The sequence below is a fragment of the Gavia stellata genome, unplaced genomic scaffold, assembly GCF_030936135.1.
Source record: "Gavia stellata isolate bGavSte3 unplaced genomic scaffold, bGavSte3.hap2 HAP2_SCAFFOLD_398, whole genome shotgun sequence".
NCBI lineage: Eukaryota > Metazoa > Chordata > Aves > Gaviiformes > Gaviidae > Gavia > Gavia stellata.
Genome location: NW_026776538.1, coordinates 23,860 through 41,520, shown reverse-complemented (window position 1 = coordinate 41,520; position 17,661 = coordinate 23,860). Strand labels below are relative to the sequence as shown.

Genomic DNA, 17,661 nt, shown 5'->3' with positions numbered 1-17,661 from the left:
TGAAGGAGTCAAAGGTGCCCTCGGGGACGCTCCACTCCAGCTCCACGGACTCGGGGGTGACATGAGGGGCCGTGAGCTCGCCCAGCATCGGCTGCGATGGCGGTTCCTCCTCTGGTTCAGCTACAGCTGCAACAGAGAGGGCACAATGCAGGGCTTAAACATCCATCCATCCATCCATCCATCCATCCATCCATCCATCCATCCATCAGTCTTGTCTTCCATCCAGCAAAAGAAAGCAGGCCATAAACATTGCATACTTCCCTCCACCAACCCACCCATCCATCTCTGTCCACCCTTCCATCCATCAGATCACTCATCTCTCCATGCACCTTATTCCAGCCATCAGTCCTTCAATCAACAGCTCCATTCCAACATCCAACCAACGAGAAGCTCCTCTATTCCTCTAAACAAGACATCCAGCAACTATCTCACCATCCATCTACCCAGCCTTGCGTCCACACAATCATCCAATCACACATCCAGTCCACAAACCACACACAATCATCCCAAATATCCATCCAGCCATCCATGCCTCCATCCATTCAACCATGGACCAAGTTATCCATTCATCCAATGATCCACACGTTATTCCATCCATCCATCCATCCATCATCTGAAAATTGCCCTCACCAAGCTCCTGCCACACTCCAAACACATGGTCCACAGGATACACACAGCCACCCTCACCTGTGACGGCGTCGGTGGAGACGGGGCCCACACGTTTCCGACCCCACACCCCGTACAGGTTGAACTTGTACCGGCGGGACGGGGACAGCCCAGGCACCGTCACCCTGCGGGAACCACCCTCCACGGGCAGCACCTGGGGCTGCCCTTGGGCATCCTTGTACTGCACCGTGAAGGAGTCAAAGGTGCCCTCGGGGACGCTCCACTCCAGCTCCACGGACTCGGGGGTGACATGAGGGGCCGTGAGCTCGCCCAGCATCGGCTGCGATGGCGGTTCCTCCTCTGGTTCAGCTGCAGCTTCAAAAAAGAGTGAGCAAGGCAGAGCATAAACATTCATACCTTCCTCAAAACATCCATCCATCCATCCATCCATCCATCCATCCATCCATTTTTCTACCCAACCATCCACCTATCCATCCACGCATACACCCAACTAATCAACCCTCCAGCTATCAGTTCACCCAAGCATCCACCCACCTGGCCTTCCATCCATCCCTCATGCGGTTCTACCCATCAGCCTTCCAACCACCCACACGTGCATCCTTCCACTCAACATCTCTCTCTCCTCTCATCCATCTAATCATCCAACCATCAGACATATCACCCAAACAAACTCTCTATCGACTCTTTAAGGCCGGGTTTTGGTCACCCATGTCGTCAGCCATTCATTAAGCCTTCTCTTCGTCATTTCCTTCAGCCACCCACCAAGCCCTTTGTCTAACTGCCCGTGCAACCTTCTCTCCCTCCAGTTCTCCCTACAACCGTCCATACGTCCATCCCTCCGATCAACCGTTTTTCCCTCCACTCTTCCACCCACCAGTCCTTGAATCCATTCCTCTACGCAACCATCCTATCATCCACCCTTCCATCAAAACACCCATCTATCCAGGCAACCACCCATTCATTCTTCCATCCATCCAATCAACCTATTAACCCATCACCCACCATCATCCCTCCATCCACCCATCCATCTCCTAACCCAACGCGCCACACACACATCCCACCACCCATCCTTCTTTCCATCCATCTGGCTGATCATCCACCCACCAACACGTCCAACCAACCATCCAATCACTCATCCAGCTCTACAGATCATTGTCCATCCATCCATTCATGCCTCCAGCCCTCCAATCCCGTCCTTTTTCCATCAACAATCTTCCATCCAACCATATTAACCAACCACCCACCATCCATCCATCCATCCACCCATGCATCCATCCATCTCCTCACCCAACGAGCCGCACGCTCATCCCACCACCCGTACCCCCATCACTCCCTCCCTCCCTCCACGCTTCCCTCTCTCTCCCCCTCCATTACAGCCTTCAACCCCGCCTCCACCCGTCCCTCCACCACGCCCCCAATCAACTCCCCCCAAGAGAAGTTCCCATTTCCCACATGGGCCCAGGATCTTCGATGGGCCCTGCCCAACCTCCTGCCACACTCCAAACCCGGGACAGGAGGGGCACGGGTGGTCCCACAGCACCACTCACCTGTGATGGCGTCGGTGGAGATGGGGCCCACACGTTTCCGACCCCACACCCCGTACAGGTTGAACTTGTACCGGCGGGACGGGGACAGCCCAGGCACCGTCACCCTGCGGGAACCACCCTCCACGGGCAGCACCTGGGGCTGCCCTTGGGCATCCTTGTACTGCACCGTGAAGGAGTCAAAGGTGCCCTCGGGGACGCTCCACTCCAGCTCCACGGACTCGGGGGTGACCTGGGACGCCGTGAGCTCGCCCAGCATCGGCTGCGATGGCAGTTCCTCCTCCGGCTCGGCTGTAGCTGCATCAAAGAGTGAGCAATGCAGGGCATAAACATACATATGTCCCTCAAAACATCCATCATACCATCCATCCATCCATCCATCCATCCATCAAACTAATCATCCAACCTTAAGACACAAATTCGTCCCTCGACTTACCTGACGATCCAGACAGACAGACAGCCAACCATCCATCCATCCCTCTCTCTTGCCTACTCCCATCCCTACGTCCACCCAACATTCCACACTCAAGAGATATCCCCGCTGGACAAGCTCCTGCCACGCTCCAAAACAGCGCCCAAAGGAACATGGATGGAGCCCACAGGTGCCCTCACCTGTGAGGGCGTCGGTGGAGACGGGGCCCACACGTTTCCGACCCCACACCCCGTACAGGTTGAACTTGTACCGGCGGGACGCAGACAGCCCAGGCACCGTCACCCTGCGGGAACCACCCTCCACGGGCAGCACCTGGGGCTGCCCTTGGGCATCCTTGTACTGCACCGTGAAGGAGTCAAAGGTGCCCTCGGGGACGCTCCACTCCAGCTCCACGGACTCGGGGGTGACATGAGGGGCCGTGAGCTCGCCCAGCATCGGCTGCGATGGCGGTTCCTCCTCCGGTTCGGCTGCAGCTGCAACAAAGAGTGAGCAGTGCAGAGCATAAACATCCATACGTCGCTCAAAACATTCATCCATCCATTTCTCCATCCATCCATCCATCCTTTTTTCTACCCAACCATCCAACATCCACGCTTCCATCAAAACACCCATCTATCCAGGCAACCACCTGTTCAATCATCCATCCATCCAATCAACCTATTAACCCATCACCCACCATCATCCCTCCATCCTCATATCCATCCATCCATCTCCTCATCAAACGCGCCACACGCACATCCCACCACACATCCTTCTTTCCATCCATCTGGCTCATCATCCACCCAACAACACGTCCAACCAACCATCCAAACACTCATCCAGCTCTACAGATCATTGTCCATCCATCCACCCACGCCTCCAGCCCTCCAATCCCGTCTTTTTTCCATCAACAATCTTCCATCCAACCATATTAACCAACCACCCACCATCCATCCATCCATCCATCCATCCATCTCCTCACCCAGCGAGCCGCACGCTCATCCCACCACCCGTACCACCATCACTCCCTCCCTCCCTCCACGCTTCCCTCTCTCTCCCCCTCCATTACAGCCTTCAACCCCGCCTCCACCCGTCCCTCCACCACGCCCCCAATCAACACCCCCCAAGAGAAGTTCCCAGTTCCCACATGGGCCCAGGATTTTCGATGGGCCCTGCCCAACCTCCTGCCACACTCCAAACCCGGGACAGGAGGGGCACGGGTGGTCCCACAGCCCCACTCACCTGTGACGGCGTCGGTGGAGACGGGGCCCACACGTTTCCGACCCCACACCCCATACAGGTTGAACTTGTACCGGCGGGACGGGGACAGCCCAGGCACCGTCACCCTGCGGGAACCACCCTCCACGGGCAGCACCTGGGGCTGCCCTTGGGCATCCTTGTACTGCACCGTGAAGGAGTCAAAGGTGCCCTCGGGGACACTCCACTCCAGCTCCACGGACTCGGGGGTGACATGAGGGGCTCTCAGCTCGCCCAGCATCGGCTGCGATGGGGGTTCCTTTTCTGGCTCAGCTGCAGCTGCAACAGAAAGGGCACAATACAGGGCATAAACGTCAATATGACCCTCAAAACATCCATCATACCATCCATCCATCCATCCATCCATCCATCCATCCATCCATCCATTTTTCTACCCAACCATCCTATCACCCACTCTTCCATCCGAACACCCATCTATCCAGCCAACCACCTGTTCAATCATCCATCCATCCAATCAACCTATTAACCAACCACCCACCATCCATCCATCCATCAATCCATCCATCCATCCATCCATCTCCTCACCCAACGAGCCGCACGCTCATCCCACCACCCGTACCCTCATCACTCCCTCCCTCCCTCCACGCTTCTCTCTCTCTCCCCCTCCATTACAGCCTTCAACCCCGCCTGCACCCGCCCCTCCACCACGCCCCCAATCAACACCCCCCAAGAGAAGTTCCCATTTCCCACATGGGCCCAGGATCTTCGATGGGCCCCGCCCAAGCTCCTGCCACACTCCAAACCCGGGACAGGAGGGGCACGGGTGCTCCCACAGCACCACTCACCTGTGATGGCGTCGGTGGAGATGGGGCCCACACGTTTCCGACCCCACACCCCGTACAGGTTGAACTTGTACCGGCGGGACGGGGACAGCCCAGGCACCGTCACCCTGCGGGAACCACCCTCCACGGGCAGCACCTGGGGCTGCCCTTGGGCATCCTTGTACTGCACCGTGAAGGAGTCAAAGGTGCCCTCGGGGACGCTCCACTCCAGCTCCACGGACTCGGGGGTGACATGAGGGGCCGTGAGCTCGCCCAGCATCGGCTGCGATGGGGATTCTTCCTCTGGTTCAGCTGCAGTTTCAAAAAAGAGTGAGCAAGGCAGAGCATAAACATTCATACCTTCCTCAAAACATCCATCCATCCATCCATCCATCCATCCATCCATCCATCCATCCATTTTTCTACCAACAATCCACCTATCCATCCACGCATACACTCAACTAATCGACCCTCCAGCTATCAGTTCACCCAAGCATCCACCCACCTGGCCTTCCATCCATCCCTCATGCGGTTCTACCCATCAGCCTTCCAACCACCCACACGTGCATCCTTCCACTCACCATCTCTCTCTCCTCTCATCCATCTAATCATCCAACCATCAGACATATCACCCAAACAAACTCTCTATCGACTCTTTAAGGCCGGGTTTTGGTCACCCATGTCGTCAGCCATTCATTAAGCCTTGTCTTCGTCATTTCCTTCAGCCACCCACCAAGCCCTTTGTCTAACTGCCCGTGCAACATTCTCTCCCTCCAGTTCTCCCTACAACCGTCCATACGTCCATCCCTCCGATCAACCGTTTTTCCCTCCACTCTTCCACCCACCAGTCCTTGAATCCATTCCTCTACGCAACCATCCTATCATCCACCCTTCCATCAAAACACCCATCTATCCAGGCAACCACCCATTCATTCTTCCATCCATCCAATCAACATATTAACCCATCACCCACCATCATCCCTCCATCCACCAATCCATCTCCTCACCCACCGCGCCACACACACATCCCACCACCCATCCTTCTTTCCATCCATCTGGCTGATCATCCACCCACCAACACGTCCAACCAACCATACAAACACTCATCCAGCTCTACAGATCATTGTCCATTCATCCACTCAGGCATCCAGCCCTCCAATCCCGTCCTTTTTCCATCAACAATCTTCCATCCAACCATATTAACCAACCCCCCACCATCCATCCATCCATCCACCCATGCATCCATCCATCTCCTTACCCAGCGAGCCGCACGCTCATCCCACCACCCGTACCCCCATCACTCCCTCCCTCCCTCCACGCTTCCCTCACTCTCCCCCTCCATTACAGCCTTCAACCCCGCCTCCACCCGTCCCTCCACCACGCCCCCAATCAACACCCCCCAAGAGAAGTTCCCAGTTCCCACATGGGCCCAGGATCTTCGATGGGCCCTGCCCAAGCTCCTGCCACACTCCAAACCCGGGACAGGAGGGGCACGGGTGGTCCCACAGCACCACTCACCTGTGACGGCGTCGGTGGAGATGGGGCCCACACGTTTCCGACCCCACACCCCGTACAGGTTGAACTTGTACCGGCGGGACGGGGACAGCCCAGGCACCGTCACCCTGCGGGAACCACCCTCCACGGGCAGCACCTGGGGCTGCCCTTGGGCATCCTTGTACTGCACCGTGAAGGAGTCAAAGGTGCCCTCGGGGACGCTCCACTCCAGCTCCACGGACTCGGGGGTGACATGAGGGGCCGTGAGCTCGCCCAGCATCGGCTGCGATGGGGATTCTTCCTCTGGCTCAGTTGGAGCTGCAACACAGGGCACAACACAGGGCCTAAACACCCACCAGTCCGTCCATCCATCCATCCGTCCATCCTCACCTTTTTCCTTCAGTCAGTCCTTGAATCCACTCCACCCATCAACTGTCCAACCACTTACCCATTCATTTCAGCCTCCAGCCACACCACCACCCAGCCAACTGGCCATCTAGCCATCCACTCACACATTCTTCCATCCTCCCACACCATCGTGCCTCCATCCAACCACCCACACCATCATGTCATCTTTGGAATGCCACAAACCCATCCACACAAGATCCAGTCAGTAATCCTACCATCTATCCCTGCCTCCACTAATTCATCTAGGGATTCAACCACCCATCTAACCAACCATCCATCCCTACGCCCAAAAAGCCATCCGTGCATCCATTAATCCATCAAAAAACCCTTCCATACAATCATAGAATATCTCGAGTTGGAAGGGACCCACAAGGATCATCGAGTCCAACTCCCTGCTCCTCCCAGGACTACCTAACACTAAACCCTATGATTAAGAGCGGCACCCAGACACTTCTTGAACTCTGACGGGCTCAGTGCCGTGAGCACTTCCCTGGGGAGCCTGTTCCAGCGACCGACCACCCTCTCAGAGAAGAATCTTTTCCACATGTCCAACCTGAACTTCACTTGACGCAGCTCCAAACTATACAGCCACCTATCTGTCCACGCATCTAGTCAACCAAATAAACGTTGGACTCGATGATTTTAAAGCTCTTTCCAAACATAAATGATTCTATGATTCTAGATATCTGCTGCCTGATCTTCCATCCACCCAACTTCACTTCCAACCCTCCATCCCTCCAGCGTTGAAGGTTCCCATCCATACATCCTCGAGGAAGCACTAAAAAACTGTTCCCATTTCCCACAAGGCCCAAAGCACCACCATGAACCCTGTCCCAGCTTCTGCCACAACCAAAACCAGCGTTCAGAGGGGACATGGACAGGACCTGCAGATGCCCTCACCTGTGATGGCATCGGTGGAGACGGGGCCCACACGTTTCCGACCCCACACCCCGTACAGGTTGAACTTGTACCGGCGGGACGGGGACAGCCCAGGCACCGTCACCCTGCGGGAACCACCCTCCACGGGCAGCACCTGGGGCTGCCCTTGGGCATCCTTGTACTGCACCGTGAAGGAGTCAAAGGTGCCCTCGGGGACGCTCCACTCCAGCTCCACGGACTCGGGGGTGACCTGGGACGCCGTGAGCTCGCCCAGCATCGGCTGCGATGGCAGTTCCTCCTCTGGCTCGGCTGCAGCTGCAACAAAGAGTGAGCAGTGCAGAGCATAAACATCCATACGCCCCTCAAAACATTCATCCATCCATTTCTCCATCCATCCATCCATCCTTTTTACTACCCAACAATCCCAAATCCACGCTTCCATCAAAACACCCATCTAGGCAGGCAACCACCCATTCGTTCTTCCATCCATCCAATCAACCTATTAACCCATCACCCACCATCATCCCTCCATCCACGTATCCATCCATCCATCTCCTCACCCAATGCGCCACACGCACATCCCACCACACATCTTTCGTTCCATCCATCTGGCTGATCATCCACCCAACAACCCATCCAACCAACCATCCAAACACTCATCCAGCTCTACAGATCATTGTCCATCCATCCACTCAGGCATCCAGCCCTCCAATCCCGTCCTTTTTCCATCAACAATCTTCCGTCCAACCATATTAACCAACCACCCACCATCCATCCATCCATCCACGTATCCATCCATCCATCTCCTCACCCCGCGAGCCGCACGCTCATCCCACCACCCGTACCCCCATCACTCCCTCCCTCCCTCCACGCTTCCCTCTCTCTCCCCCTCCATTACAGCCTTCAACCCCGCCTGCACCCGCCCCTCCACCACGCCCCCAATCAACACCCCCCAAGAGAAGTTCCCAGTTCCCACATGGGCCCAGGATTTTCGATGGGCCCCGCCCAACCTCCTGCCACACTCCAAACCCGGGACAGGAGGGGCACGGGTGCTCCCACAGCCCCACTCACCTGTGACGGCGTCGGTGGAGATGGGGCCCACACGTTTCCGACCCCACACCCCGTACAGGTTGAACTTGTACCGGCGGGACGGGGACAGCCCAGGCACCGTCACCCTGCGGGAACCACCCTCCACGGGCAGCACCTGGGGCTGCCCTTGGGCATCCTTGTACTGCACCGTGAAGGAGTCAAAGGTGCCCTCGGGGACGCTCCACTCCAGCTCCACGGACTCGGGGGTGACATGAGGGGCTCTCAGCTCGCCCAGCATCGGCTGCGATGGGGGTTCCTCCTCCGGCTCGGACATAGCTACAAGAGAGGGCACCAGGCATGGAATAAACATCCACCAAGACATCCATTCATCCATCCTCCAACCAACAAACATTTTTCCATTGATATATCCATCCATCCATCCATCCCTCCAGCCTTGCCTGCTCCCATGTCTCCCTCACTCCCCTAGGAAGTACTAAAAAACTCCTCCTACTTGCAACAAGACCCAAGGCACCAGAACAACCCCTGTCCCAGCTCCTGCCACACTCCAAACCCAGCACCCAAATGGGACATGGGCAGGACCTGTAAAGAACCTCACCTGTGACGGCATCGGTGGAGATGGGGCCCACACGTTTCCGACCCCACACCCCGTACAGGTTGAACTTGTACCGGCGGGACGGGGACAGCCCAGGCACCGTCACCCTGCGGGAACCACCCTCCACGGGCAGCACCTGGGGCTGCCCTTGGGCATCCTTGTACTGCACCGTGAAGGAGTCAAAGGTGCCCTCGGGGACGCTCCACTCCAGCTCCACGGACTCGGGGGTGACATGAGGTGCCGTGAGCTCGCCCAGCATCGGCTGCGATGGCGGTTCCTCCTCTGGCTCGGCTGCAGCTGCAACAGAGAGGGCACAATACAGGGCATAAACATCCATATGACCCTCAAATCATCCATCCATCCATCCATCCATCCATCCATCCATCCATCCATTTTTCTACCCAACCATCCTATACACACACTTCCATCCAAACACCCATCTATCCAGGCAACCACCTGTTCAATCATCTCTCCATCCAATCAACCTATTAACCAACCACCCACCATCATCCATCCATCCATCCATCTCCTCACCCAGCGAGCCACACACTCATCCCACCACCCAGCCATGCCACCACCCAGCCACCCACCCGTCCCTCCCACCACCCACCCTTCTTTCCATCCATCTAGCTGATCATCCACCCACCAAACAGTCCAACCAACCATCCAAACACTCATCCAGCTCTCCAGCTCTTTCTTCCACGCATCCACCCAGGCCTCCAGCCCTCCCGTCCCACCCTTTTCCCATCAACAATCTTCATCCATCCATCCATGCATTCAGCCAGACAACCATTAACGGCGCCATTTCTCCCCCACCACTCTCTCCAGTTCTCCCTCGACTTCTTATCAATCCATTCATCCCTCCAACAAGCTGTCCAGCCATTCATCTGACCTTCGGTCCATCCAACCACCCATCTCAACACCCACACTTCCAGCTCTTGGACCATTCGCTCATGCACCCCTCCATCCACTCATCTCTCTCTCCACACAAGCATTCCTCCATGCATTTCACCCTCCCTGCAGCCATTGCTTCCAAACATCCACCCAACCACTCGTCATCCCATCAACTTTCTTTGATCCATCTGGACAAAAATCCACCCAGCCATCCAGCCCTGCATCCATTCAACCATTCAGGTATTCATCCACCCATCCAGCCATTCAAAAAGCCAATCACCCAACCATCAGACACACATTCATCCCTCCACCCACCTGACCAGCCAGCCAACCATCCATCCCTCTCTCTTGCCTGCTCCCATCCCTACGTCCACCCAACATTCCACACTCAAGAGATGTCCCCGCTGGACAAACTCCTGCCACGCTCCAAAACAGCGCCCAAGGGAACATGGATGGAGCCCACAGGCGCCCTCACCTGTGACGGCGTCGGTGGAGATGGGGCCCACACGTTTCCGACCCCACACCCCGTACAGGTTGAACTTGTACCGGCGGGACGGGGACAGCCCAGGCACCGTCACCCTGCGGGAACCACCCTCCACGGGCAGCACCTGGGGCTGCCCTTGGGCATCCTTGTACTGCACCATGAAGGAGTCAAAGGTGCCCTCGGGGACGCTCCACTCCAGCTCCACGGACTCGGGGGTGACGTGAGGGGCCGTGAGCTCGCCCAGCATCGGCTGCGATGGCAGTTCCTCCTTTGGTGGGGCTGGGGCTGCAACAGGGACAGCACAATGCAAGACACACTGGGGACAGACATCCCTCTGTACGGCCACCCAACCATCCACCCATCAAGCTATCTGCCTGTCCCTCCATCCAATCACCCACCCATCACTCCACTCACCCCACCATCCACCCTTCCATCCATTCCCCATCCCTCCACATGGTTCTCCACCCAGCCCATCATCCCTCCACTCGGCCCTTTGGCAGGAAATCCCGGCAGCCAGCTGCCAGACATCCCCCCTTCCATCCATCGAGCCATCCACATCTCTTCCCACCCACCCATGCTTCCTTCCACCCACTCACCCATCATCTCTCCAAGACCCTTCTCCCTCCCATCAGTCCATGCATCCAGGAACCCAACGATCCATGCAACCATCCACCCGTGCATTCCTTCAGTAGTCTCATTATTCACCTGAACACCCGTGCTTCCACCCAGCCGTGCTTCCACCCACCCGTGCTTCCACCCACCCGTGCTTCCAGACACCCGTGCTTCCAGACACCCGTGCTTCCAGCCGTTCATCCAAGCAGCCATCAATCAGACCACTCAACCATTTCTCCAGCAACCCATCCAGAAATCCATCCATCCATCCAACCACCCATCCATTCATCCATCCATCCATCCATCCATCCATCCATCCATCCAATCCCATCCATCCATCCATCCATTCACCCATCCAATCCCAACCACCCCTCATACATCCACCCACCCACCCGTCCAATCTCGACCAGCCATCCACCTGCCCGCCATCCAATCAACCACCCACACACTCATCCAATCAGCCACCCTTCCATTCAAACCTCCCTCCATCCCTGTGACCCTGCACGCACCCACACCCACCACCAAATCAGGGGCCAGGGCCTCTTCCCATATCCCGCAAGGCCAAAGGACCTGCCAAGGTTCCTGACTTGCTCAATAACCGCACCCAAAGGGAACATGGATGGAGCCCACAGGCGCCCTCACCTGTGACGGCCTCGGTGGAGATGGGGCCCACACGTTTCCGACCCCACACCCCGTACAGGTTGAACTTGTACCGGCGGGACGGGGACAGCCCAGGCACCGTCACCCTGCGGGAACCACCCTCCACGGGCAGCACCTGGGGCTGCCCTTGGGCATCCTTGTACTGCACCGTGAAGGAGTCAAAGGTGCCCTCCCGGACACTCCACTCCAGCTCCACGGACTCGGGGGTGACGTGAGGGGCCGTGAGCTCGCCCAGCATCGGCTGCGATGGCGGTTCCTCCTCTGGCTCGGCTACAGCTGCAACAGAGAGGGCACAATACAGGGCATAAACATCCATATGACCCTCAAATCGTCCATCCATCCATCCATCCATCCATCCATCCATCCATCCATTTTTCTACCCAACCATCCTATACACACCCTTCCATCCAAACACCCATCTATCCAGGCAACTACCTGTTCAATCATCTCTCCATCCAATCAACCTATTAACCAACCACCCACCATCACCCATCCATCCATCCATCTCCTCACCCAGCGAGCCACACACTCATTCCACCACCCAGCCATGCCACCACCCAGCCACCCACCCGTCCCTGCCACCACCCATCCTTCTTTCCATCCATCTAGCTGATCATCCACCCACCAAACAGTCCAACCAACCATCCAAACACTCATCCAGCTCTCCAGCTCTTTCTTCCACGCATCCACCCAGGCCTCCAGCCCTCCCGTCCCACCCTTTTCCCATCAACAATCTTCATCCATCCATCCATCCATCCAATCCCATCCATCCATCCATTCACCCATCCAATCCCAACCACCCCTCATACATCCACCCGACCACATACCCATCCAATCTCGACCAGCCATCCACCTACCCACCATCCAATCAACCACCCACACACCCATCCAATCAGCCACCCTTCCATTCAAACCTCCCTCCATCCCTATGACCCTGCACGCACACACGCCCACCACCAAATCAGGGGCCAGGGCCTCTACCCATATCCCGCAAGGCCAAAGGACCTGCCAAGGTTCCTGACTTGCTCCAAACCCAGCACCCAAAGGGAACATGGATGGAGCCCACAGGCGCCCTCACCTGTGACGGCCTCGGTGGAGACGGGGCCCAGACGCTTCCGACCCCACACCCCGTATAGGTTGAACTTGTACCGGCGGGACGGGGACAGCCCAGGCACCGTCACCCTGCGGGAACCACCCTCCACGGGCAGCACCTGGGGCTGCCCTTGGGCATCCTTGTACTGCACCGTGAAGGAGTCAAAGGTGCCCTCGGGGACGCTCCACTCCAGCTCCACGGACTCGGGGGTGATGTGAGGGGCCGTGAGCTCGCCCAGCATCGGCTGCGATGGCGGTTCCTCCTTTGGTGGGGCTGGGGCTGCAACAGGGACAGCACAATGCAAGTCACACTGGGGACAGACATCCCTCCATACGGCCACCCAACCATCCACCCATCAAGCTATCTGCCTGTCCCTCCATCCAATCACCCATCCATCACTCCACTCACCCCACCATCCACCTTTCCATCCATTTCCCATCCCTCCACATGGTTCTCCACCCAGCCCATCATCCCTCCACTCGGCCCTTTGGCAGGAAATCCCGGCAGCCAGCTGCCAGACATCCCCCCTTCCATCCATCGAGCCATCCACATCTCTTCCCACCCACCCATGCTTCCTTCCACCCACTCACCCATCATCTCTCCAAGACCCTTCTCCCTCCCATCAGTCCATGCATCCAGGAACCCAACGATCCATGCAACCATCCACCCGTGCATTCCTTCAGTAGTCTCATTATTCACCTGAACACCCGTGCTTCCACCCACCCATGCTTCCAGACACCCGTGCTTCCAGACACCCGTGCTTCCAGCCGTTCATCCAAGCAGCCATCAATCAGACCACTCAACCATTTCTCCAGCAACCCATCCAGAAATCCATCCATCCATCCATCCATCCATCCATCCATCCATCCATTCACCCATCCAATCCCAACCACCCCTCATACATCCACCCACCCACACACCCATCCAAACTCGACCAGCCATCCACCTACCCACCATCCAATCAACCACCCACACACTCATCCAATCAGCCACCCTTCCATTCAAACCTCCCTCCATCCCTATGACCCTGCACGCACCCACACCCACCACCAAATCAGGGGCCACGGCCTCTACCCATATCCCGCAAGGCCAAAGGACCTGCCAAGGCTCCTGACTTGCTCCAAACCCAGCACCCAAAGGGAACATGGATGGAGCCCACAGGTGCCCTCACCTGTGATGGCGTCAGTGGAGACGGGGCCCACACGCTTCTGACCCCACACCCCGTACAGGTTGAACTTGTACCGGCGGGACGGGGACAGCCCAGGCACCGTCACCCTGCGGGAACCACCCTCCACGGGCAGCACCTGGGGCTGCCCTTGGGCATCCTTGTACTGCACCGTGAAGGAGTCAAACGTGCCCTCGGGGACGCTCCACTCCAGCTCCACGGACTCGGGGGTGACGTGAGGGGCCGTGAGCTCGCCCAGCATCGGCTGCGAAGGCGGTACCTCCTCTGTTTCGGCTGCAGCTGCAACAGACAGGGCACAATGCAGGGCTTAAACATCCATACGTCCCTCAAAACATTCATCCATCCATTTCTCCATCCATCCATCCATCCTTTTTTCTACCCAACCATCCAACATCCACGCTTCCATCAAAACACCCATCTATCCAGGCAACCACCTGTTCAATCATCCATCCATCCAATCAACCTATTAACCAACCACCCACCATCATCCCTCCATCCACGTATCCATCCATCCATCTCCTCATCAAACGAGCCACACGCACATCCCACCACCCATCCTTCTTTCCATCCATCTGGCTGATCATCCACCCAACAACCCATCCAACCAACCATCCAAACACTCATCCAGCTCTACAGATCATTGTCCATCCATCCACCCACGCCTCCAGCCCTCCAACCCCGTCCTTTTTCCATCAACAATCTTCCATCCAACCATATTAACCAACCACCCACCATCCATCCATCCATCCATCCATCCATCCATCCATCTCCTCACCCATCGAGCTGCACGCTCATCCCACCACCCGTACCCCCATCACTCCCTCCCTCCCTCCACGCTTCCCTCTCTCTCCCCCTCCGTTACAGCCTTCAACCCCGCCTCCACCCGTCCCTCCACCACGCCCCCAATCAATACCCCGAAGGAGAAGTTCCCATTTCCCACATGGGCCCAGGATCTTCGATGGGCCCCGCCCAACCTCCTGCCACACTCCAAACCCGGGACAGGAGGGGCACGGGTGGTCCCACAGCTCCACTCACCTGTGACGGCGTCGGTGGAGACGGGGCCCACACGCTTCCGACCCCACACCCCGTACAGGTTGAACTTGTACCGGCGGGACGGGGACAGCCCAGGCACCGTCACCCTGCGGGAACCACCCTCCACGGGCAGCACCTGGGGCTGCCCTTGGGCATCCTTGTACTGCACCATGAAGGAGTCAAAGGTGCCCTCGGGGACGCTCCACTCCAGCTCCACGGACTCGGGGGTGACGTGAGGGGCCGTGAGCTCGCCCAGCATCGGCTGCGATGGCGGTTCCTCCTTTGGTGGGGCTGGGGCTGCAACAGGGACAGCACAATGCAAGTCACGCTGGGGACAGACATCCCTCCATACGGCCACCCAACCATCCACCCATCAAGCTATCTGCCTGTCCCTCCATCCAATCACCCATCCATCACTCCACTCACCCCACCATCCACCCTTCCATCCATTTCCCATCCCTCCACATGGTTCTCCACCCAGCCCATCATCCCTCCACTCGGCCCTTTGGCAGGAAATCCCGGCAGCCAGCTGCCAGACATCCCCCCTTCCATCCATCGAGCCATCCACATCTCTTCCCACCCACCCATGCTTCCTCCCACCCACTCACCCATCATCTCTCCAAGACCCTTCTCCCTCCCATCAGTCCATGCATCCAGGAACCCAACGATCCATGCAACCATCCACCCGTGCATTACTTCAGCAGTCTCATTATTCACCTGAACACCCGTGCTTCCACCCACCCGTGCTTCCACCCACCCGTGCTTCCACCCACCCGTGCTTCCAGACACCCGTGCTTCCAGACACCCGTGCTTCCAGCCGTTCATCCAAGCAGCCATCAATCAGACCACTCAACCATTTCTCCAGCAACCCATCCAGAAATCCATCCATCCATCCAACCACCCATCCATTCATCCATCCATCCATCCATCCATCCATCCAATCCCATCCATCCATCCATCCATTCACCCATCCAATCCCAACCACCCCTCATACATCCACCCACCCACCCGTCCAATCTCGACCAGCCATCCACCTGCCCGCCATCCAATCAACCACCCACACACTCATCCAATCAGCCACCCTTCCATTCAAACCTCCCTCCATCCCTATGACCCTGCACGCACCCACACCCACCACCAAATCAGGGGCCACGGCCTCTTCCCATATCCTGCAAGGCCAAAGGACCTGCCCAAGCTCCTGACTTGCTCCAAACCCAGCACCCAAAGGGAACATGGATGGAACCCGCAGGTGCCCTCACCTGTGACGGCATCGGTGGAGATGGGGCCCACACGTTTCCGACCCCACACCCCGTACAGGTTGAACTTGTACCGGCGGGACGGGGACAGCCCAGGCACCGTCACCCTGCGGGAACCACCCTCCACGGGCAGCACCTGGGGCTGCCCTTGGGCATCCTTGTACTGCACCGTGAAGGAGTCAAAGGTGCCCTCCCGGACGCTCCACTCCAGCTCCACGGACTCGGGGGTGACGTGAGGGGCCATGAGCTCGCCCAGCATTGGCTGCGATGGCGGTTCCTCCTTTGGTGGGGCTGGGGCTGCAACAGGGACAGCACAATGCAGGACACGCTGAGGACAGACATCCCTCTGTACGGCCACCCAACCATCCACCCATCAAGCTATCTGCCTGTCCCTCCATCCATCCAATCACCCACCCATCACTCCACTCACCCCACCATCCACCCTTCCATCCATTCCCCATCCCTCCACATGGTTGTCCACCCAGCCCATCATCCCTCCACTCGGCCCTTTGGCAGGAAATCCCGGCAGCCAGCTGCCAGACATCCCTCCATCCATCCATCGAGCCATCCACATCTCTTCCCACCCAACCATGCTTCCTTCCACCCACTCACCCATCTTCTCTCCAAGACCCTTCTCCCTCCCATCAGTCCATGCATCCAGGAACCCAACGATCCATGCAACCATCCACCCGTGCATTCCTTCAGTAGTCTCATTATTCACCTGACCACCTGTGCTTCCACCCACCCGTGCTTGCAGACAACCGTGCCTCCAGCCGTTCATCCAACCCAACCATACCTCCAGGGATGGTGACTCAACCGCTTCCCTGGGCAGCCTGTTCCAGTGCTTGATAACCCTTTGGGTGAAGACGTTTCTCCTAATAGCCAATCTAAACCTCTCCTGGCACAACTTGAGGCCCTTTCCTCTCGTCCTATCACTTGTTACTTGGGAAAAGAGACCAACGCCCCCTTGGCTACAACCTCCTTTCAGGTAGTTGTAGAGAATGATAAGGTCTCCCCTCAGCCTCCTCTTCTCCAGACTGAACAACACCAGTTCCCCCAGATGCTCCTCACAGGACTTGTTCTCTAGAGCCTTCACCAGCTTTGTTGCTCTTAGAACGCGCTCCAGAACCTCAATGTCTTTCTCGTAGTGAGGGGCCCATCCCACAATCCAACCATCCATCTTTGCCTCCATCCGACCAACCAGCCAAGGAGCCAAACATCCATTTTGCATTCAGCCAATGATCCAAATGTTATTCCTTCCATCCCTCCATGTAACCAATCAATCACCAAAAAAGCCACTATCTCTTCCAAGTACCCACCTTTCCATCCATCCATCCATCCATCCATCCATCCATCCATCCATCCATCAGTCTATCCCTTCAGCCTTCCAACTTCCATG

General features: G+C 57.3%; 1 protein-coding gene across 1 annotated transcript in view; it reads right to left on the bottom strand.

Moving 5' to 3' along the window:
* Positions 1 to 17,661, bottom strand: part of LOC132321081 (tenascin-X-like) — a 55,952-nt gene that overhangs the window by 19,843 nt on the left and 18,448 nt on the right. The window contains 10 exon segments of the mRNA XM_059834675.1: positions 688 to 981; positions 2,784 to 3,077; positions 3,826 to 4,113; positions 7,425 to 7,718; positions 8,475 to 8,768; positions 9,049 to 9,342; positions 10,415 to 10,702; positions 12,774 to 13,067; positions 13,960 to 14,253; positions 15,010 to 15,297. Of these exon segments, the coding sequence (XP_059690658.1) occupies positions 688 to 981; positions 2,784 to 3,077; positions 3,826 to 4,113; positions 7,425 to 7,718; positions 8,475 to 8,768; positions 9,049 to 9,342; positions 10,415 to 10,702; positions 12,774 to 13,067; positions 13,960 to 14,253; positions 15,010 to 15,297 (2,922 nt within the window).